The following is a 22,294-nucleotide window of genomic DNA, read 5'->3' on the forward strand; positions in this document are numbered from 1 at the left end:
GCAACCCCCCGCCCCGAAACTACACCACAAATAAAGTAGAGTTTGTGGGAAACACTGAAGGTAATACCAGGAAACGATCCCCACCCACCTTTAGACACTACTGCTGTACCTTCATCAAATTCAGGCTCTGTTACACGCTGAGAACCTAAACGTCATAGACACACACACACAGACACACATAGATATGTATATATACCACACACACACATATACGCATGCGGTATTAGGGAAGGGAAAACATTGATATCCATGTTACACTTTGCTCACTGATAGTAAACTACACACAATCTTTTCTCTCTTGTTCAGTGAAGCATGCACGCACAATCACACACACACACACACACACAGGTTATGAAAGAGCTTATACATAAATATATACAATCACAGACTTACGCTGCAGCTTCTTGCCGGGTGCGTCTGTGTGTCGGCGGGGCAGGTACGGGGAGGCTCGGGGCAGCGGTATGGATGAGACATCGTGGGTTTGGAGTGGATACCAGTGAGGCTTGTCGTCCAGTAAGGCCGTCTCCAGCTCTATCAGGATCTGCTCAAGTCATAATCCACACAGTAATGAAATGTTTTGCTGTCGTTCATGACTGCTAATTGATATATAACACAAACAATAGAAGCTCTTTATGAAAATATACCAGGAAAACTTTTAAATGTGCTGCTCTAAACATCTGCTGTCTCCAAACTTAAATGATTCAAATCATCAATCGAGAAGCCCCCAAGTCAAACCTCATGTTTGCATCAAGAACAAGTGGAAAGGACAATAATACAGTGCTAGAAACTGATAAGGAGAGGAGCCTTCATTGTGTGCGTGTGTGTGTTTGTGGTACCTCTCCCATGAAGGTGCTGTCCTCGTCCGGTGACCTGGGTTGGTCCCATATAGTCAGCTCCAGCATGTGGTTGCGGAAATCCCTGCGATGGACATGAGAGTAGACGAACGTCTGGTTCCACTTGGGCTCACAGGTCCTCTTCATTGTTTTTGTCCTTCGTTTGCTCTTGTCACTGCGTTACACAACACAGATACTCAGCTAAACTAAGTTCCCTTCTTTTGCTGGATTCACATCTATTGTTTCTCCAAACTACCTAGACACAAATCACAAGCCTGCTTGTGCCTCAGTCATCTCAATTTACTTCACTTATATCAGCTGGAATGCATTTACAGGTGACATTTTGTTGAGGTTACAGGTTACATATTTGAACCCAAGCACTGATGGAGATGCTGTAACCTGCAGTTCTTCAAAAAAAGTATCCTTCTCAAAAGAGTAACACTAAACTGTCAATAAAAGTTTTGCACAACATGTTGGGGACTCCTTTGTTAAGATAATTTAAAGTGTATTTTATTGACAAGTTTGCAATTAATTAGTTTATTAAGTAGATAATGTGGTTTATAAGGGATAGTTTGGATTTGAAGTGGGGCTATATGAGATACTTATCCATAGTCGAGAGAAATTTAGTCCACGATTCTCGTTACCAATTCGATACCACGGTAAAAGTAAAACATAAATCCCATGTACATCAACATCCTTTATTACCCTTTGCATACTTGTTTTGTTAGAAAGTTAAACAGATCACAATTCCCTCTCTAGTATCTATTTTATATTGCTGTGAAAACATCTCCTTCAAACAACTGGATTTATTCAAGTTTCTCGCCAAAAACTACAATACTCACCCAATACTCATCTAAATAGAGCCTGAACGCATCATAATGTAAATTGATGGCACCCCCCGTGTTGAAATCGGCAAAACGAGAGCTAGTTAACTTTAACTGTTAGCAGCCGGTAAGCAGCACAGTCCTGCACGGAGCTAACAGCTAACGTTAACTAGCTCTCGTCCTGCTGATTTCAACAGATTTGTTGTTCGCAATGTAGCATTATTCGGGAAAAACTAGGGTGCGTCCCCTAGACGTGTCGATAGTGTGTCCCAAACACATTTTCTATCATCCCCGGGACGCCATTAGCCTCGAGCCATGACGCCACCTTCGGTAGTGTAGAAAAACAAGTGACTTTGTTGAATTAAAACACCAAACAGGCAGCGTTAGTCCAGCAACTCCTGTGTTCTGCGAGTTAAAATTACTGTTTTTGTCAAAGGAGCCTGGTGGCTTTGAAGACAGCATAGATAACGGCTTCAGTTCCCCGACGGCAATGTAAGTGATGAAAATATTCTAAATATAGCGTACACTTAAACGGATATTGATTTTTTTAGGAGGGAGCATGCAGACCGTCATCTACTGTAGGTAAAACACTGATTACCTGAAGTACCCCATACAAAACCCACTTCAAATCCCTCCCCCATCCAATCCCTTTAAGGAGGACTCTCAATCTATCACAGACAACTGTGGTTGCTGCTTGGTTGTCTCAACTTCTTCTTCCTGTTTGCCCAAATTTGGATTATATGGCTCCAATCAACTGAAAAATAAGGCAGCGAGCTTTAAATCCAGGGTTCACAAACCTGTTGGTAGTCTGTTGGTGGGTGGCATACCTGCGGTCAGGGAGGAAATACATTTTGACGTATGGGCTCCTGGGCCGCCCGTCAGGCCGAAGAGGAAGCTCTGCAGCCTGCAGCACGTTGACTATTAGCTGATGACCCACTTTGTCATACCACAGCTTCACCTGGGTGGGAAACACACACACAAACATATTCTGATGCCTGGTCTCCATGTTTAACACATCAAGAGACCAACGCACTTAAAGAGCACATACACTCACTGAGAGTTGCCCTGGCATTAACTGTGGAGCATCTTGGAGCATCCCAGGACTGGAGGGAGACAGGACATTTAAGGATGGTCTCTCCATCTTCTGGGACTCAAAAGAACTGGAACCTGCTACGAATACACAAAGGGATAAGAAAATGCTTTGAAACCACAAGAAGAAAAGAACAGGAAAGAAAGAAAGAAAGAGTGAAAACGTAATCTGGTCAGAGAGTTCATATCTACGTAATATCCAGCATCCAATCCTTTTCTTGGAAAACTTCACATAAAAAGAGCACAGACCATTCCAACCTGTCAGGATGATAAATTACCAAGCTTCTGTCCTACTTTAAAGGCTTTTGTTTAGAAGTATCGCTGCCTCATGTTCCTTATAAAATGGTCTTATGATCATCAAGTGTCACTTCAACTACTGACTAATACAGAAAACCATGTCTTCACTCTTGCCATACATCATAGACATAAGACATAATGCAATCCTCCTTACAGGTTAAAGTCATGAATTGTCAACTGCGACTTTACAGGGGAACGAGAACGCAGTGACTTTTTTTGCTTGTGATGATGAGCTACAAAAGGAGAAACAACCGTGTCCTTGATTTTGAGAGTTGGATGTGCTGGAACGCTGTCATAAACATACAGTACTGGCAAAGAACTCTTCATTGATCATGTGTGGTCAAATGCAAAGAAACATTTTGGGATATGCTGTAAACTGAGTTGCTTTCATTTTAAGAATCAAGAAGATTATCACTATCACACTATCATATCTGTGTGTTAATATACAAAGCTGGAGCCGGGAGGTGATTAGCCTAGCTTAGCATTCATACTGCAGCTACCTCCATTGTTAAAAACAGCACCTAAAAATAAACTAAATCGACTGTGGACATTTTTATATGTACTGTTGCCATAGCGACTATTGTAGTGGGCTAACTTCCGTATAAATTAAACCGACTTACATCACGTCACAGACTCACTGAGGTGAGGTTTTGCATAGAATAAAAACAAGCAGTGGCGTAGTAATGTTACGTGCTTATGAAGCATAGAGAACCAAATTTAACAACTTAATGCTTCATCTACACACTCTTGTCACAGCGTAGGAAAGCACATACTCATCGCCAGATGAGAACAACTTTGTTTGGCTCTTTTTCTATAACCAGTGTATCATTAAAGCATAGTTGAATCAGCAAGTTACCTAGCTAACTATTGGACAGCTGGCTACTTAGCGAGCTTGCTAATTCCACCATGTGTGCTGGTGGCCAGCGGCAGTGCTGTGTCTAACCCTTTGACGTTTGTTCTGTTGTGACCTTGAACAAGTAACAACACCAGTCTTTTGTACTAGTCAAATGACCATGGAAAACAGCTCAATGTCTATTCTACTCCTGTTTTATTTCTGTATTGAACACAGGTTTTAGTTTATTTTCCTTTTAGTTTTTGGTTCTGTTCGGGAACAATGGAACAAAAAACCTGGCGACCCCACTGTGACAGACTTCAGGAAGTCACCCTACGTGGTTTTATATTTCAAAATATATATTTATATTACATTAATTAGTGCTTCAGAGGTTGAGCCAGGCTATATGTTCTATTTCCCCATTTCCAGTCTTAATGCTAAGCTAGGCTAATCACCTCCCGGCTCAAGCACCATGGTTAACACACAGACACATTTGCTTTCTCAAAAAGAAAGCAAATGTTGAGCAAATGATTGAGAGAAAATGAGAAAATAAATTTGAAATTAATTAATGAATCAATCAATCAAAGCTCTACTTCTATTTACTTTCTAAGCAGTTTTACGCATCAAACATGTTAATTATCCGAAGATTATGTTCATGTATAAACCTGAACAAACCACATACTGTGCAAAAATTTCAAAATTAAAAACAGACAAATGATCAGACAGACAGACAAATACAGACAGAGAGACAGACAGACAGACAAATACAGAGATGTCCCAACAACATCCCGCAGGAGATACCTACTAGATTCTAATGGAGGGTGGGACGTGTCGGGGATTCTTGGGATATCACTGGAAAAGAAGCATAAAAAAACCTGTGTCAGCCACTCCCGTACTGGCATCTAACCGGATTAAACAAAGTTAGTAGTGTTCTCGATGCACAGGCATACATGCATATAAATGTAGTAGTAGTTTAGTGGAAGAAAGTAGCACTGTAATTAAAAGTTATTTGAAGATTAAAATGGTTAAAAAAACATGGAGAACCAAAGGGAAGAGTAGAGTTCAAGTTCTTCTCATTCAGTGTTTCCAAGACTCATTCAGACATTTTGTCTGGCCAATGAAATAATAATAATGGATGGGAACCAGTAGCTCAATTCTGTCCACACCACCATCTTGTCTTATCCACCACCACCACCACCACCACCACCACTACAATTAGGGATCCCATGGGAAACACCAGAATCCATTGCACCAGCTTCATGTAATATAGAGAAAGCGTGGTAACCTGTGTAACACTTATCAGTGTAATTTTTCATTTTCAAAAATCTAAAAAGTGGAAAAGTTCAGTATTTAAAATTTGCATCCCTACAACCGATACCTGGAGGGGGTTTTGTCAGCGTATGTTTGGTGGCACATGAGGAGGCAGTATTTTGAATTCTTTAGCCAACCATGGAGTGACAAACTGATATTCAACAGCAGATAGTTCAACATTTGGTACACTTACTCACTTTCTTTCTGAGAGTTAGATGAGAATATGGATACCACTATCATGGTGATGAGATATCCATCTTCTCATTTCACTCTCGGAAAGAAAAGCAAATAGGAATATCCAGACCATTCTCATTCCCAGGTCGTCAAATACCGACGCTTTGTCGTGGTAATATTAGACGCTTAGAGCAACTGCTACGGAAGTCAGGTGACGTAGTATAAAGAGTGACAAACGGATGGATGTGTCAAACAAACACATGACTTTCACCCAGGAGACCGCTGCTCGTGTCCCGTGTGAAACCAAAAGTCAACGTTGACTTATTTATATTGACTACTTAAAGGGATAGTTTGGGTGTTTTGAAGTGGGCTTGTATGAGGTACTTATACATAGTAATGTGTATTACCTACAGTAGATGACAGTCGGCACGCCCCCAGCATCGAGAAACAGATGGGAGCACCGGCACCGAAGCAAAGCAATACAGTGCTGTGGACGGGACGGCAGAAAAACGTACCTTAGCCACCTAAAAGAAAAGCTCACCTAAAAACATCGATATCAGTTTAAGTGTATTTAGAATATTTTCTGACAGCGAACTGAAATGAAAGTGCAATGTACCTACAGTATACTGTTTTTGGCACCTGAGCCTGCTGGCTTTGGAGACAGCATAGATAAATTTCACTTTCAGTTCAGTTCCTTGTCAGAAAGGAGAAGGAAAGGGCTTTCTGACGGCAAGATAAAGCGGTGAAAATATTTTAAATATAGCGTACACTTAAACGGATACTGATTTTTTTTAGGTGAGCCTTTCATTTAGGGTGGCTAAAATAAATTTTTCTGCTGACCCCCGTCCACAGCACTGTATTGCTTTGCTCTGGTGTTGGTACTCGTGTCTATTTCTCAAAACTGGGGGCGTGCCGACCGTCATCTACTGTAGATAATACACCGACTATGGATAAGTACCTCATACAACCCCACTTCAAAACTCCCAAACTATCTCTTTAACTTATGTACGTAACTTTACTTACATTACTTATTTTAACCCAAACCACGTTTTCCTAAACCAAACCAAGTAGCTATGTTTGAATTCACAACGTTAACTACGTGTTTAAAACTGCGACCGTAGTGGAGCGTCATAGTTTGACGCGTAGGGCTACCCAGTGCGTTACAAAGTGACCTGACCAAGAGTCCGTATGTGACGAGTTGGGATCGAGAATGGGTTGGTATTTTTCCCAAAATGTTGAGCTGTTTCAAGTTTTCAAATTTCAACTTTTGATTTTAAATACAAATATTACACTGATAAGTGTTTCATGGACCCTGGGTTCCCTTGGAGCCCGCTCCAAAATCAAAAAATTCAAACATGTAAATAAAATAAAATAAATATTGCTTGCTTTATGAATCCCAATGTCTTTCAAACCAAGGGATTAAAAAGAAAATAAGCATTTCTTATTTGACACTGTAAGTGCTGGATTTAACTTTGGGATCCTAAGACTTAACCAGGAATGAAAAAGAGGAATTCCAGACGCTGCACAAACAGTTTAAAAAAGCTTGCAAAAGCAATGCTACATTTCCCATTGGCCATTTTGCATCCCTTTGAGTGAACTTTCTGTTGAAATTTGATCGGAGATGACAACTAATTTCACAAAAGCCAATACAGTATTCACATCAATTGGCATCCCTGCTAATTAGGATTCTGTTCAGTTCATTTAGGGATGCAAAATGGCACCAGCAAAACCAAAATTGTTTCCATAAGCATGAGAGGATTAAGGGGTCCTAATAAAATGGGCAGAGATTACTTACTGATATTTTCTATAAACCCTTCGCGAGTGTTTGGAGAGAAATTAATACATTCAACTATTTTCCCCATCAAAGAGCAAATGAGGTTAAATCTTAAGAAAGCCTGCAAGAGCTTGAAGAAACTGTGAAATAAGTCTAATATACAATAGGCTCACAACAATAGCTTATCAAAAATACTGAAGCACAACTTGTACTGTACATTTGTTACTCATTGTTCTATGTGAAGTTACGGAAGTATCTTTAAGTAATAACATTATTTATTTGAGAAGATTATCCTGGAAACTTATCAAGCAAACCTTCAAGATTCTGTCAAGGATCAGGTACGTAATCAGAAATTAGCCAATTATTCAGAGTACTGTATGTAGATGTGCCATGTCCTATGTGACATACTTGTTTCAGATATGCATATTGAGATATTATGGTAACGCTATATTTTACGGGTGTGTAGTTTCCTTAAAATGTTCTAATAATTTCCTTGGAAGTGGACAGGAATATGTTTTTTGTTACTACTTATAAGTCAACAGAGAAGTAGAGACAATGTTCAATTGGTACACTTCCAATTAATCACATAAGCAGAGGGGTCTTGCGTCGCCCGGAAGGGGTTTATTTCACAACAATGAGCCGCTCACTGTACATTATTCTGCTTATTACACGGCTACTTATTTTAGAAATCCATAATTTGACACAAAAATGGTCCTCCAGAGTCCGACATCAGATCTGTGTCCATAGCAACGGTCTGTTACTGCGTCCATAGCAACAGTCTGTTACACATAGCAACGGCCTGTTATAAAGAAATAACAGACCGTAGAACGCCGTAATTGACCAATCAGAATTGAGTATTCGACAAAGCTGAGTAATAATTCAAATGAATTGCTAGTAAAACCCAGGAAGGCATCCAATTCAACATGTGTAGAGAATAAAGTATCAATAAGAAATGAATGATGAACAAATATTTATTAGAGTTTACATGAAGCAAGGAAATTAAATTATATAGTTATATCAGGGAAACTTCCAAAGAAATTATAAGGATATTATTTGGAAATTACAGACCTGTAAAATAAAGCGCTAACTTTTTTTTTTCAAGACACATAATATCTGCTCTTAAGGTAAAGTGAGATAAGTTGAATGTTTCTTAATATTATAGTGTAAAAACAAGCCCTCATCAATAAAACTATGGCTGTGGATTCATTTAAATAATCTTTTCCAAATGTCTCTCGCATCACAACTCAGTAAATGCATCATTTATCCTCCGCACTTCACACAAATTAGATTAATCCTACAGTAGTTTAAACCTACTTGAAAAAAAACAAAATGCATTTTATTAAATTATTAATAGCAATAAATATACTACAGTCATTGTGACTTCTAGACATTTAAACAAATGATAGCTAGAGATCGATCAATTAAGTCAGCATTAGATCAGGAGAGATTCATCAGTTAAGTTATGAGGTTGTTGATCTGCATATATTATTATTATTTCCTGTCTGCGTGGAATAATGAAATACGTCCCTAATACACATGTCTACATCATTCAATTTAAATAAAATGATATTATGATAAGTTAGTAAAGAATACATCCACAACATTTATAAAAAGCATCAAAAAATAAAAACCTAAATTAGGATGCTGAGTTTTCCTTTATAGACTAGTCATTTTAGAGGGAACATATCAACCATTATCTGACTTAGATAAATACATTTTATGATGCATTCTTTTAAATCAGTCACTTTCGATCCGCAGGCCAACTATTGCGCTCACAAACATGTTCCTGACCGGCTTGGTTGAATTTTAACAAGGCGTCAACCAACAAAAAAAACATCTGATGCAGCCACTTCTCGTTTTTTATGGAGCTTGCAGCCGGTCAGTAATAATTCACCTTATATCATCCTAGAAATAAACGCAAGTGCTTTTTTAAAGGGGACACATGAGACAAAATAGAAATCTCCTGTTCCAAAACTTGGCAACCCGTGCAGCAGGTAATGGCGGGCTACTTTTTTATGTTTTGAATGCGGTCAGAATAAATGTCCCGTCTCCTGTCTTATCTGAGGTCAGCCTGCTCCGAATCAGAGTCTCAGTCAACACTGCCTGGTTTAATAAGGGTTAAATTCAATGCAACATTTAGACTGGTGACTGACTTATAACTAAATGGTTTTCACAAATATTCAAATATGACAGTCACAGGTGTAAAGGGTGTGTTTTTTATTCCTGACTTACCCAATAGGCCTGGATACCACCAGCTCCACCTGAGGCTCAGCTTGAGATTCCAGGATGATGTTGTAAACTTCCTTCATGGTCGCCCCCGGTAACAGCTTCCCGTTCCACTGTAAAACTTCATCTCCTGGAATTGGACGTGCATTTTGAGATTGTTTGTGATATTCACCAAGTTAGGATAATTCATCTTTATTCTATATTTTTCATTTTTGGTCAACAAATCCCATGAGAAGATAAAAAACAACAATGTGTTAGTCCACTTCTCAATACTTTACAGCTTCCCTACCCAGCCCGAAATCAATTCATGCCAATGGAAGACATACATTTTTAAAAACAGGTCACAAATATATTAATTTCATTTAAAAAAAGACTTAGTAATTAAACAGCTGGGCAATGTAGTTTTTAGCAAACTGGAGGGAATCATGCATTTGCTGGGAACTATTTTCAGCTGCGGATTGATACACCTTTTTCAGCCCCCTTCCAAACTTCCAAGCTAACATGACATGGTTGGTACCAATGGATTCCTTAGGTTTTATAGTTCAATATGATAAGAGTAACTTGATATGAAACCATAAAGCCACAAAAAATACCAGAAAAATGTATTTAGTAAAACAGCCTTGCTTAATCTAATAGTTTATATGCAACAAACCTGCCATTGCACGGTGAAAAATAAGACCTCTAAAACATTTTTTAAGATGCTTTTAAAAGCCTTACATTTGGATCATAATGACTTTTTCAGTCTTTGCCAAGACCTGCAAACAGTTTAACACACGTGATGGTCTTTAGACTACCTGCTCTGAGATGTCCCACCACGTCAGCCAGGCTTCCCTTCTTGACTTTAGTGATGAAGGCACCTAATCTCCCTGACTCTGTTATTCTGCCTCCCACCACCTAGAGAGAGAGAGAGAGAGATTAGTGTCATAGCCGTAATATATGGAGTGTCTGGATACCATTACAATAATAATATCACAACCATAAATAAGCAACGCTCCTGACCTTCAACCCCAGCAGAGCTCCGGCTTCTTTAGGCATGGTGGCACTCCTCTTGCTGAGGGTGATTCGTCCAATTAGATGGTCTCCCTCCTTGGACGGCTGCCAGGTTACAGGATGCTGCAACAGGAGACAACAAGAGATACGTGCACACTGACACTCAGAGGACATGTACCCAGATACACGCACAGGAATACAAAATCAGCTACTACTGGAGAAATGTTAACAGTTTTAAATGTTATGATATTCTATATTTTGATCATGTTTTGGCTGCAGTAAACTATATGAAGTCTAATGCTGTTTCCCATCTTTTGATAATATGTTGTTACCTGTGCTTCCTGTTTAAATTGTGTAAGCGTCTTTGTTAGATTAGCATGTAAAAGTTTCCCTTTAAAATAGTTGTTTAATATGTATATTGATCAAAAGAACACTGCATTTCAATTTCTTAATAATGTGGCTAAATGCATGCCTGGTTTCTTTAAAGGCCCTGATACACCAAGCCGACGGTTGGACAGTTTGGGGCCGTCGTCGAGCGTCTGTCGGCCTAGTTTTTGTTGTGTTGTCCTGCAACATCAGCTCTAGTCCGCCCGTGTCTGAGTTTTTCTGGTCGATTCAGCGTGTCGATTCAGTGTGTTGAATCAGCGGCGGAGCCCGTCGGTGAGAGAAATCACTTTTGCTTTTGGTACGTTCAGTATATTTTGATGCTAATACTTTTGTACTTTTACTTAAGTTTATTTTGAATTCAGGAATTCTACTTGTAACAGAGTATTTTTACACTGTGGTGCTGATGATGATCTGAATACTTCTTCCACCACTGGTTGAGAAGTGCACAACATGGGAACAAGCACCTTACAGCACCACAGGCAGCCATACATACACACTTAACATGCACACAACTGTTGACACCCCTGTCATCTCCTTTGAAACGCAAAGACAAAACTTGGCACACTCTGGCTCCACTTCATGCTGATCTGAAATTGTTTAAGCTGAATATGAAAAACATCAGATAAAAGTGAAAAACAGTGACTTACATGCCATACAGTGGGGTCATGTGGGTAGCACTCCCAGTCGCCTGCAAGAGAAAAGAGAAACAGAGACCAACTCAGATACTGTGGATGAAGTAGAGACCACAACCTCCTTCATATCCCCATCATACATACACACACACACCCACGCATACAGGAGAAGCTGTATACACAGCACATACCAGCCTGAGTCCTCTCATACACAGCCCTGCTAAATGTGGAAGGTATTTGTTTACAGTGGAGAGGGTTAAGTTTATTGAATATTCAGGCCTGGGCTAGAATTAGAAATTTATCACCAGAGCGGCAGGACTCGGCCTCAAAGTAGTCCGCCGAGGCAGTGACGATACCAAAGGACAGCTAAGCCTTTTAAAATGCCTGAAATCCCTCCCAGATATTTTACAGATTAGATGTCGTGGTATTACTCCAGGGGTAATGGAGGGCTGTAAGGCTAAATAAACACTCTGGTAAATGATGACCATATGTTGATGGGCATTATGGAGCAATATAACCAAAATAGAGCTGCAGAAAAGCATTTACATAATGCATATTTTCCTTCACATTATTTTCTATATTCATTTCAGACTTTGATAATGTTTAAATAATTCATCAATCTCAAAAAGCTATTATAACTTGAGTAATTAAATTTGCATTTAAATCATAAAATTGGAAGAAAAACACAAAAGTCTATAAAATGAAGAAAATTACATTCTACATTAATCAAATTATTATTTCTAATTATTCTGTCTTGAAAGTTTACTATTAATGATTGAATTTTAAAATGGAATGGCAATTTTAGATATCCTTATTATAATATTTTGTTTAATAAATAAAAAACTTTATGAACATAGATCAAATAAATATAAAAAGATTTATTAAAAAGCTTTTAAATTTTAACTTTTATTAAATGTACCACTTTAATTCAAAAACAGTTCTCTATAATTCAAAGATGTGTAATCATAGACTTTGATCATGTTTAAATAACATTTTTAACATAATTAAATTTGCATTTCAAAGATAAATTCTAAAACTTAAAGTAAAACACAAAAATTTAAATTAAATAAAATTTTAAATCAATTCAATTATTATTATACTTATTCTGTCTTAAAAAATGTAATAATTGAATTTGAAAATGGAATCATAATTTTAAATTTTTATTTTAATATTTCATCTTAATTAATTAAATTAAACTTTATACAAAAATAGATCAGACAAATATTTAAAATGATTTTGCTAAATATTTCTAAATAAGTTCCATTAAATTGGTATACGGCACAGTTTTACTTCAATTCAATAAATCCTTGTAATGATACTGCCAGAGTAAACTGTATGTATACAAACACAATCTAATGATATTTTTTTTCAGCTGTCTTTCAGGGAGCTCTCAGCAGGAACTGGTTCATTTTCCTCACATCCAGTGGGATATTTTAAACAATTACACAAAAATATTGTCAATGGTTCAGGCCCATCTTCTGATTTAGTCCAAAAACACAGCCTCCTCTGTACACATGGGCCGAGGGGCGGCGTTCAAGACGACACTGTTATGACACGGAGTAAAACAGAGCCAAGCGTTCCTAGGAGCCAGGAGGCTATGAGGTTAATGAGTAGTGACAACTTATAGTGACATTATGTAATCTTAAAGCAAACGCTCTGACGATAGACAACTCAGTTCTCGGCTTCATAACTCGAGCGCGAACGTAAATTTGTGCAGTCGGATGGCCACATGGGCGAGTGTGTGTTCTCAGGACCCCATGAAGGGTCACTTGTTGTGCAGAAGATAGGGATGTATGACATTTAAAAAACAAGTGCATTGAGGGATAGTGGTGGATTTAATAGAAAAAAAATTACATATGTATTAATTGTTGGAGAAGTTGGGGGCCTTTAAAAAGGTTAACAAGCAGAAAAACTTGACACACTCTGGGATAAGGAGGTAAAAAGTAAAGGTTGATAATCAAGCTAGTATTAAAATTAGTATTACTATGTATTATCATATTTGTGTCGTGTTTTTTCCTTCCCTTCCTTCCTATCAGAGGATGAGTTGGTAGCATGTAGGAGGATACTTGCACAGATGATAATAGGATCTACTGTACTGTGACTGACTGCATATTTGAGTGTGTGTATGTTTTCCTGCGCTGATCCTACAATGATTTACATGCCTGGACGCCTCTCGGCTGCCAGCAACCACATCTCGGAGCTGACCTGTCTTCAGTCTCGAGCTAAAAAAGGAAGCAGCGTCTCGCTGCCACGCCGGTGTGTTTAAAACCCGGCCTGACAGAACACTCTCATCCTAAAACCTCCACTTGATCGATGTCGCAGCGCCTGGTGTGGGTCCAGGGCCAGCTGGTGCTGCGTGCTCCCTCTTTCTCATCAGGACACAACGCACTCTATCGATGAAAGTGTAGCTTTAATGTAGCATGAGCGCGGATACAGTCAGATACAGCGTGTTCGGTAAATACTGTAATGTAGCGGTAATTAAAAGGTAAACAACTAATACAACCACTTCTATTATTAGAAAAATGATTTATGCTCATTTGATTGATATGCTCGTACGGTTATACTTTCATGGAAGTGCTTAAATTTGTTACTGTAACACAGTTATTCTCAGGTAGTGGGTCGCGGAGGTACTACCAAATGGTTAGATTAACCTCTTCAAAATCAGATGGCTACTATTCTGTCTTTCAGAGGTTGTAATGAGCTCAGTTTTAAAGCTAGAGTGAAGATACTGGTATCATGTGACACTAAAAAAACAAAGGAATCCATTGGTATTAACTGTGTCATGTAAATAATGCTCCAAAGTTACTTTAAATTCTGACGAGGAAAAACTGGCATGGCCATTTTCAAAGGGGTCCCTTGACCTCTGACCTGAAGATATCTGAATAAAGACGGGTTCTATGGGTACCCACGAGTCTCCCCTTAACAGACATATATGTCTTGAATGCAGTGACGCAAAATGGATTGGTTTTTGAAACGAAAAAGTGATGCTGGAGACAACCCTGCAATCTTATAAAGTTGAAGTTTATGTGTAAATCTCTGGATGTGGTTAAAACAGTCAAAATTCTCAATTTTCAAAAGAAATAGTGTAATTTCTGGGGATGGACATAGTAGTGTATGCATGTATGACATTTCTTTTACCAACCTTGAGAAATTTATTTTTGTCTAAGTGTCATTTAAAGAACGCACAGTTAGGTTAGTCTATGCTCATGATGAGACAAGGGTGTTTCATTAAACAGTCTCAAGGTTCAAGAAGAACTAATTGAAGCATGTTTGTGATAACTTTTAAAAGCCATTATCAATAAAACACTAAAAACACAACATTATATAAGCATGAATAACAAGAATTAGTAGATTGACAGAATAAAATCTAAACTAAAGTTCCACTTACACACTTACTTTTCAACAGCTTTCGACTTCAGATGGAGTTTGCACAGTTGTCAGGGAGACTCCGTGTTTCAGTGACTCCATGACAGCTACGCAAACTCCATCTGCTGATGAAGGCCGTGAGATACACGGCTGAAAACCACGGATAAAAAGATACTGAGTGGATCAGTTAAGATTTCTTTCTCTCTCTTTTTGCCAAAAAGGCACTTGATTTGAACTTGTTCAAATCAAGTGCCTCAATTTATCTTTTTTTTATTCTTCTAGCCCGGTTACATTAATATAGTAGCAGTGAGCCAGAGTGTCTTGGACTGGTTAGTAGTGAAGTGACACGACCCAGCTTGGACATGACAGTAGTGTGTTCTCAGGCTTGGGGACATAGTTGGCTATGTGAGGCCACACACTGTCAACGCTGGGCTCAACTGGGGTCAAACTGTCCCGTCACACACACACACACACTAACATGTACACACATGTACGCTCAGTGTGGGATAGTCCCTCTCCCCCCTCGGGGCCAAGCTGAAAACAATACAATATGACACACTGGAAAGCATTCAGATACACACACACACACACACACACACACAGGCTCACACACACTCGTTAACATGCACCCTGGTATAGCTGCTCACTTTACATTCAGACTGCCGGCTACAGCCCCCAGCATGCACTGCACTGTACACAGAAGTTAGAAAATACATAAAACAGTATAAAACGGAATAAAAAAGTCAGAATAAACATTATTTCCCCAAATCAGTAGCTTATATCTGAGCAGTCTTACCTGGTCTGATCACGGAGTTAAAGTAGGGAGGCGTCTCCGGCACACTGAGGCTAAACAGCTCTCTTCACCTCCTCACATTCACCTCCCATGATACAGTGTTAAAGTGGGAGTGTTCAAACACACACACACCAAAAACGCAGTGCCTCATACCTCACACATTGCAATAATTAAACACAAACAGAGTGCAAGTGTGTGAAATAAATTGTATTATATCATTATTTCCTTAAATGAATAGTACTACTGCACATAGTCCTGGTTGAAGAGGCTTGTAAATGTCTTGAGAACTATAAATTCTGTTAGTGAGATGTGTTTTTTTATTATCCCTCATGCTAATGACTTTATCAGGCTGATTTACACAGTATAGCTGTAGGAGACATTGTGCTCCAGGATGCCTCGGAGAATATAACAAAATGAAAATTGAATCAAGGCAATAGTTAACACGTGTCCCCCAGGAATCACTCTTTTGGCCGGTCAAAAATAAGTTGTACAATTGTGAAGAGGATCAGCTTCTAGACTGTTATTTATCAACAATGTAAAGCAATGCATTGTGTAAAACAATTTGCATTAACCTTTAGCAATGTCTTTTAACCTAAATTATTACGAGGCTTTGTTGTATACTTGATTCTGATTAGTCAATCATAGCGTTCTACGGTCTGTTATTTCTCTATAGCAGACCGTTGCTATGGGCGCAGTTCTGATGTCGGACTCTGGCGGACCGTTTTTGTGTCAAATTTTCAATTTCTTAAGTAAGTAGTCGTGTTATAAGCGGGATAATGTACAGCTAACGGGTCATTGTTGTTAAATAAACAGGACGATGAAAGACTGCCGCATCGCCCTGTTGTGGTTTATTTCACAACAATGACCGGCTCACTGTACATTATCCCGTACATATATACTGCTTGAGCACATACAATAAATGCTGGCTGCTGACATTAATTCAGACGGATGATAACTACCTTCACCACAAAGAAAGACACATTTCACCTCAAAAAACAGATTCAGGGTGGAGTATGACGGTCATATATCAAATTAGAGCAAGGATAGGACATGCGCATTAAATGTCATGTCAGTTTAACATGTGATCTGAGAGATATGAGTGTTGACCTGAAGATAAAAGTACCTCCTTGACTTAAGCAGTGTAAGAAACTGCCATAAGCAGGTGGTAAGGCGGATCATCATCATGTGATGGATGGATAAACAAATGAATGAACTGACAGATGTCAATACTTTCCACACCCTCCATGGTGGAAATCAACAACAGTTTTTTCCCGGACAAAAAAGCGATGACTGATATGGTCTCTCACCTCTCTCGCTGACACTTTCGATCTCGGCGTCCTCACAGCTGCTGTACTCAGGCGTGGTCCCTCCCTCCTCCTCCGAACTGCTGACGCTGGTTTGCCTCTTCCCTCCGGCCCCCAGCCCTCGCTTCGACTTGTAGGGCCTCGGCGGCGGCGGACGCAGAGATTCCGATTGGTCGGAGCTTAGCGAATCGTTGCGCAGCATGCTCTCAGCCTTCTCCCGTTTGGTCCGTCTCACTATGGGTCCCTGGCCGGGGGTCGAGCCAGGGCCCGAACAGGGAGGCTCTCTGAGTTCAGGGGGAGGGAGTTGCTGAGCGAGGGCGTGTTCATGTGGCCCGCCAACCCCACCCACCGTCCTCTGACCGGGCCGCACGCAATCCCCTACCTCCCCTACTACGCCCATGCCGCGACCCTGCACGGGCACAGAGTGGCCCCGGCCTCCAGGAGGGACCGGCCCTGCTTGGCGAGGGGGGGCACCGCTGTGGTCCATGTGGTGGTAGCCCCCCTCTTCTGTCCGTCTTACTCCACCACCACTTCCTCCCACAGGATCGTGCTCCAGAGAGCGTCCCTTTGTCAGCCGCCGGCTTTCCCTGCGCTCCCTGGACTCCCCCCGGAGGTCCCGGTCCATGGAGACCTGGGTCTGCAGTCTGGGCTGACCCGGCCGCCGCTCTCCCCGACCAGCTCCTCCGCCTCCCCTTCCATTTCTCCTGGGGAGCCATCAACATGGAGACGGAGAGAGAAAGAAAAGAAGAGATGAGAGCTGTTGACAGACAAGGGATTTCATTTCTTTTTTTATTTAAAAAAAGAAACATAATATTTATTTTATTTATTCTCTTTTTATTGAGATAGATGAACAAATACCCAAATATTTGATCATCTCCTATATATTTTTCTCTTTTAAACATGGAAAATAAAATAATAGTTAACAATGCGGAATATAAAATAAAATAAAATGACTGATTTCAGGATACTATTCCTCAATCACATATACATACTAATCCGTATGTATACTTCTCTCCATATTTACCCTTTTATATGCAGATATACCTATATATATATTTTCCCATATTTTCATATCCACATATACACACAGTTACTATCCATCTATCTATATATACCTAAACATACCTACCCATATGCATCAACATATACACCTGCAACGACCTATCTTTATTTTTTCAATCAGTCTTTTAAATTAACTAAAGAAAAAGGAAAACACAAACAAACAAAAAAGTAGGGTAGAAATTCAAAAAACTTTCCCAGTGTAACAAATACACAATTAATCAAAATTTTATCAAACTCGCAATATGGCCTATGGCAATTTTCAAATAACAGGAGGCGCAATATTTGTTGAAGGCAAAATGTGTGTCAGGATACCATTTTAAACTAAATAAAGTGGTGCTGAAGAGATGTCCTGGCCTACACATCTTATTCTACAGACCCTGCAAAAATCACACTATAATCATTTCAATGTTTTTCAGTGAAAATGAGAATAAAGATGTAAAAATGATCATTCCCTCTAAAATCTCAATTGCAATATCAGTTAAAAGAATCGTAATTAGATATTTTTTCAAAAATGTTAAGCCCTAATTTTGAGTGTAATTCATTTGCTAAAAAAGAGGAAAAAATGCACAATAAACAGATGAATTTGACTGATGGCATTATTATTATATTTTTAAAATTTTCTACAGATATCATGATAATATAATTATCATGAATTCTTTTGGCCACGATAATCGCAGTGTGAAAACCTGATATGGTGACAGCCCTAAACGTAATTATTCTACTCTTACTTAACAAATAACACTGCTGTGATTTTGCATCCGTTTCCACTTCATTGTTAACATTAGTGTTCACTAATAGAAAGTCACGAGTGACAACACATTCTGCTATCCAGTGTTTTGGAACCGACTGCATTCTTCCATTACATCTATCAGAATAAATGGAATAGGAAACAACGACACACACTGTTTGCTTAAGAGACATAATGCACCACTGTATAAAAGAAGCAAATGATGAATGCAGGAGATAATGCTCAATAATACAAATATTAACATATTCTACAAGGGCTGCTTTCTTTCTGGTGGCTGAGAGGACGCAATTTAAAAAATCTCCTGAGGAGCTTTCTGAAGTCTAATGCTGCGTTCAGGTCACCATCGGAGGGCGGAGTTTCACAACTGACATTTTTTTACTTCTGGCCCGCCAAGCGTTCCATGTGCACAATTACCAAACTATGTAGTATGCCTAAAAGAGTTTTAATATGTCCCAATACATAGTATGGTAGATGCAGTATGCCAAAAACACCAGGATGTCTTATTACATCCAATAATAAATATATATACGTTTGCATAAAGCAAGCATATTTGTCCACTCCCATGTTGATAAGAGTATTAAATACTTGACAAATCTCCCTTTAAGGTACATTTTGAACAGATACAATATGTGTGATTAATTTGCGATTAATCACGTTTAACTATGGACAATCGTGCAATTAATCGCGATTAAATATTTTAACTGATTGACAGCCCTAAAAAAAAAATACAAAAGTTTTTCAGTGATGTTGGCTTAGTTTTGCTTGGATAACAACACACTTCCTGTGTCAGAGTAAAAGGTTATACAGCATGTCAAATTTTGCTATAGGGTGTGATAAGGTTTCTGCATCACTACAGTAAAACAGAATATTTCATCAGTCTGAATGCTGCCCTTACTCTGTCTTATAGTATATAAGTACTACGACATTGCTTCAGCTTACGTGTCTCGTGGTGGTTCGCTACGTGACCGAGGGTCGGTGCCAGGCGTGGTCCCGGGTGCGCCGGGTCGGTTGGGGTCTTGGATTGCGGTGGTGGAGCCCGGAGGTGCTTGAGAGCGAGACCGGAGCTTCTTGTCGCCGAGCGTTTGGCACACAGACGGCTCGCTGACGGCCGAACCGAGGCCAGCGGTGTTCCCAGCCGTACCGGTGAACCACTCGCCCGGTTTGGTCAGGAGCTCCTGCTGCTTCCGGCAGTTGTTACACACCCAGATCACCTGATTAAACACAGAGCATGGGCAGAGATTACAATCACAGCAATAGCACTCATTTGTACAGTACATGACGTACATTTACATAACATTTACAGAGAATTGGCTGACAGTTTCCAACAGGAAGTAACTATTCTTTGCTGCCACCGGTGAAAACCGTCTCTTTGCCAACCACTAATCTGACACCCGGCTTCAATCGCAGCGACTGTCAAACAGGAAATGGAACAATGCACTTCCTAAAGAGCTGCACCGCTGCCAACGAGTGGTCCAGAAAAAGGCTTTTATGGGAGCTTTTTTTAAGATCAACATCGTGGTAGTTGTACCAGGGAGCAGCTTGGATTCCACTGTGGGCTGCTTCTGGCCTCCAAATCAAGCACACAAAGCCAACTGGATGATGAAAGGAAATTCAGCTCGCTGCCAAAATAATATCTCCCGTCTTCTTGCTTTTCTATTTGTCCCATCACACATATGCACACCGACTATACATTGGCTGTGTTCACACGCTACAGCTGAGTGTGTCCAAATTCAGATTGTTTCCACCCCCCTCACATTGTTGTCATATTTCTTTTCAAAAGATAAAACGTGTCCATTTCAGGATGTAACATATACAGTATCTGATGCCAACACATTTTCACAATGATAAGCGACTAACAGATTTTAAAAGTGTCAGTGCAAGATATACCGGTATTCAGTAAAGATCAGGCTGGACTTAAACATTGATTTCTTAACTTTGTAAAACTAAGTGTAACAAATAAATACATAGATATACATTTACTGAATTGTTATTTATTATTTAATTTATAAATCGTACTCCAGAAAACTTGGTAAAAAATCTTCAAAATTAACAGGCATTATTTATATTAATTACAATTCAAGTATAAACTTTTTTTTAATGCAGCAACTAATTGGTTAAATCTTAAATAGGAATTAAAATTCCGGTATATAATGTATATAGTATATAAACACTGAATTGAATAGATCGGCCTCATTATCACAGATATCCGATCCAGTATCAGTATCGGTGCATCCCTTGACAAAACTAGCAATTTAGCTTTAACTTTATTACATTTAGAAAAAGAACAATATTTCATCAGTTCTTCTTCTAAACGTAATAAAGTATTTTTTTTTTAAGGGAGCACTTGCTGGGAAGCAGAAAGTACGTAATACTCTCTATGAACTTAGCAAACACGATCCACTGAGGGGGACTGCGAGATGCAGTTGAAAGCTCCGTAAATAGCAACAGAAACTATAGCAGGCCACGTCGTTTCCAGCGAAAACAAATTGATTTATAGAGGACAAGATGATTAACTACTTAAGAACTTTTGCATATGTAGATGTACAGTTTGCTACAAAATGGGATCCAAAAGCATATGACCTACATGTGAACACTCGACTCTGAATGCTACCTTAACATTAAGTCTTTTGTCGTCTCTACATTTTTCTCTTTCTGAATTGCAACAATTCTGATCTACAGCGATTTCACTGACCAAGTGATATCACAGTAGATGAAAGGAAGCCTATAATATCCAGCTCGACTTATTACATACACTAACAGAAATGCATTAAAAACAAACGTGACGTATTCGATGACTGTTCCCCCTGTGCACACGTCTTGTCAACATCGCTGTCAGTTCATATCGATGAGCGATGTGGGTTACATCCTAGAATAGATATGAGGATTCATCCGGCAAGACAGAGCGGAGCGTGAGGGCCTGCAGTGTGAACGCAGCCGTGTAGTCATAGTCCTGTGTTGACATCAGAGCCGGAGTGAGGAAGAGGGGGATGACAGGGGAAGTGAGGTTGGGCGGGAAGTGAAGAGACAGAGAGAGGATGGAGGAGGAGGAGAGCGAGGGGAGGTTAGAGTCAGTCCCTCTCCTCCAGCCACCAGGGTTCTCATTACTCCTGAACACTCCCCAATGACTCTTTAAAGAGAGCTAAAATAAAACACTCTGGCATCGGCCACCCTCCCTTCCTCTCTCCCTCCCTCCTTCATCCTGCTCTCCCTCTCTCTCACCCCCCTTCCCCTTCCATTTCTCCCTCCTCCAGATTGCTTTTGATTAAAGCTACAAAAGCCGAGGAGAAAACAGCTTTACACCAACGCAGCTATATTTATCCTGCCAAACACCCCAGCACCACCAGGGACAGAGGGAAAACGTGTGCTCAAACACACACACACACGCACACGCACGCACACGCACACACACACATACACACACATACATACATACACAGCAAAGAAAGCAAAACACTGCCTCATGTGGGACGTTATAGCTTTGGTGAAAACATCCACCAATCTGTGATTTTCTGCAGCCAGACCGACGAGGTGGACGGCTGCCAGATCGACCCTGCAGTGCTAGTCTACTTGTCCATACATTTACAAGCAGGCGGCGATGACTAGTTGTAGTCATGCAGGACTCTAAATGCATCCTGTAGGAATATTATTGTAG

The 22,294-nt window shown here is 39.7% G+C and overlaps 1 protein-coding gene across 12 annotated transcripts in view; it reads right to left on the reverse strand.

Annotated features, from left to right (window-relative positions):
* Positions 1 to 22,294, reverse strand: part of LOC119495401 (regulating synaptic membrane exocytosis protein 1-like) — a 103,359-nt gene that overhangs the window by 26,355 nt on the left and 54,710 nt on the right. For 6 of the 12 annotated variants that reach the window (XM_037781807.1, XM_037781806.1, XM_037781809.1 and 3 more), the window contains exons 5-17: positions 19,582 to 19,853; positions 16,836 to 17,536; positions 11,385 to 11,425; positions 10,360 to 10,473; positions 10,155 to 10,254; positions 9,367 to 9,490; positions 7,156 to 7,173; positions 4,681 to 4,727; positions 2,706 to 2,827; positions 2,455 to 2,615; positions 837 to 1,008; positions 394 to 544; positions 89 to 145 (exon numbers count right to left, since the gene is read on the reverse strand). In XM_037781807.1, coding sequence (XP_037637735.1) covers positions 89 to 145; positions 394 to 544; positions 837 to 1,008; positions 2,455 to 2,615; positions 2,706 to 2,827; positions 4,681 to 4,727; positions 7,156 to 7,173; positions 9,367 to 9,490; positions 10,155 to 10,254; positions 10,360 to 10,473; positions 11,385 to 11,425; positions 16,836 to 17,536; positions 19,582 to 19,853 — 2,080 coding nt within the window. The remainder of the gene's footprint in view (positions 1 to 88; positions 146 to 393; positions 545 to 836; positions 1,009 to 2,454; positions 2,616 to 2,705; positions 2,828 to 4,680; positions 4,728 to 7,155; positions 7,174 to 9,366; positions 9,491 to 10,154; positions 10,255 to 10,359; positions 10,474 to 11,384; positions 11,426 to 16,835; positions 17,537 to 19,581; positions 19,854 to 22,294) is intronic. The other 6 variants (XM_037781805.1, XM_037781813.1, XM_037781815.1 and 3 more) reach the window with 3 other exon arrangements.

This window comes from Sebastes umbrosus, chromosome 10 (assembly GCF_015220745.1).
Source record: "Sebastes umbrosus isolate fSebUmb1 chromosome 10, fSebUmb1.pri, whole genome shotgun sequence".
Classification (NCBI taxonomy): domain Eukaryota; kingdom Metazoa; phylum Chordata; class Actinopteri; order Perciformes; family Sebastidae; genus Sebastes; species Sebastes umbrosus.